Consider the following 2,129-nt stretch of genomic DNA (forward strand, 5'->3'; position numbering starts at 1 on the left):
TGGGGGAGCTTTGTCTATTGACTTTTTTGACAGATATGAGATTCTAATTGTTCAAGTGTTGTAGGGGACAGTTGAAATTTTCAGTTTTCACCAATTTTCAGGACTTATGTGGAGAGTGTAATAATGACATATTCCATGAATGGGTAATAAATGGGTTGAATGAAACAGCAGTATTAGATATTAGTGTACATAGAATTGTAAGGAATAATTATGTAGAAAATACATTCAGTTATGTTGTATTGAAAAAACATTTTATTTTCAATATTGGAAGAATTAAAATGTTGTTGCTCTTTCCTCTTTTATACAGATGATGTCTTCAGGGGTGACCAATCTCACGGCTATGACAGAATTTGTCCTCCTGGGGTTCCCCACCCAGGGTACCATGGGCTTCCTGCACCCGATGCTCTTCTCCCTGGTCTACCTGTGCGCCCTACTTGGGAACGGGCTCATCGTCCTCATCACCACCCTGGACCGGCACCTCCACACACCCATGTACTTCTTCCTGAGGAGTCTGTCCTTCACGGACCTCTGCCTCATCTCAGCCACAGTCCCCAAGTCCATCACCAGCTCTCTGAGGCACAACAGCTCCATCTCCTTTCTGGGCTGTGTGGTCCAGGTCTTTGTGCTGGTTATGTCAGCAGCTACAGAGATGAGCCTCCTCACAGTGATGAGCATTGACTGCTATGCTGCCATCTGCCACCCCCTGCACTATGAGGTAATCATGAGTAGGGACAGGTGTGTGCAACTGACAGCTGTGTCCTGGCTGTTTGGGTGTGTCATGTCTGTGATGAACACAGCTGGAACCTTCTCCTTGTCCTACTGTGGGTCTAACCTGGTGGTCCACCAGTTCTTCTGTGATGTCCCCCAGTTATTGGCTATTTCCTGCTCAGAAAATTTAATGAGCGAAATTGTCCCCATTTTCATCAGTGTGGTCTGGAGTATCTGCTGTTTCATATTCATCATCATTTCCTATGTCCACATCTTCTCTGCTGTCAGGAAGATCTCATCCACAGAAGGGAAGGCCAAAGTCTACTCCACCTGCCTTCCCCACCTGCTGGTTGTGGTGCTGTTTCTCTCCACTGGATTCTTTGATTATCTGAAGCCGACCTCAGAGACCCCGTCCATGTTTGACCTGGTCATTTCTATGTTCTACACGGTGGTGCCCCCCACCTTTAATCCCATCATATACAGTCTGAGGAACCAAGCCATGAAGTCTGCTGTGGGGAGACTGATGAAGGGCCAATACTCCAAGATTTGAGATATCACAGTCTACAATTATAACCCCTCATTAATTCAGCTTTTTCCCCCAACTCTTACATGTCATTTATCAGCATAGATTTCTTACATTAGGATTATTCCCGTGTCACAAATTCATATTCTCGTAATTCTCACTATACTCTGTTTTCCTAAATTGCTGCATCCTTCCCCCAAGCCCTCCCTGTGTGATATTCATAAACTGAATCCAGCTCGTAGTTCAAAACTTGTATTTGTTGTAGAAAGAATGTTCTAGAACTCACATTCACCAACATTTACATTACGTGAGCAGTGGTAAAGGGTCTGTCCTCAGGACCATATGGCTACGGGGCCCCAGTCCTGGGGCTCGGGTCCCACAGCCTGCGTGTGTCTCCACCGAGGGCCTTGTCCTCATTGATGGCAGGGGAGAGATTGAGTGTACCCCCGTCCCTCACGATTCCTCATGGGGCGTCTTCCTCTAGAAGAAGTTCCTGTAGCTGCTCAAAGGACAAAGGGAAACCACACTTGATTCTGCCAGAGATGGAAGTATGGATGCTTCCTTGGTTAGTACGAATCTATGAGTGAAACCTGGAATGGATGGAACGTTAATTTCTATGATGCCTGTTTGGATGCCAACGTGACTGCACCCCTCAATGTGGTGTTTTCAAAAGTCAAGTTATATGTATTATCTTTGAAGAACTACGTTTCTATGTAAAAGTTTATACTTTGTAACTTGTCATTGTGTTGATTTTTAGGTTCCCTTACTTTTCCAGATTGTATCTTGATCCTCTACCAGGTCTTCTCCACCGTCTTGTAGATTACACTTAAGTTCACTTTTCTTCCACTTGTGAACTGTGTTTTTTTTTTTATGATGTGAAACATTATGCAAACTAAAG

The 2,129-nt window shown here is 44.6% G+C and overlaps 1 protein-coding gene across 1 annotated transcript; it reads left to right on the plus strand.

The window, feature by feature from the left end:
- Positions 1-382: 382 nt before the first annotated feature.
- LOC311176214 (olfactory receptor 14A16-like) lies at positions 383-1,258 on the plus strand (the record flags this gene model as incomplete). The annotated part of the gene is made up of 1 exon (XM_084241508.1): positions 383-1,258. The coding sequence occupies one exon, from the start codon at positions 383-385 to the stop codon at positions 1,256-1,258; it is 876 nt and encodes a 291-aa protein (XP_084097634.1).
- Between the last annotated feature and the right edge of the window lie 871 nt (positions 1,259-2,129).

This window comes from Talpa europaea (assembly GCF_964194135.1).
Source record: "Talpa europaea genome assembly, chromosome: 8".
NCBI classification, from domain to species: Eukaryota; Metazoa; Chordata; class Mammalia; order Eulipotyphla; family Talpidae; genus Talpa; species Talpa europaea.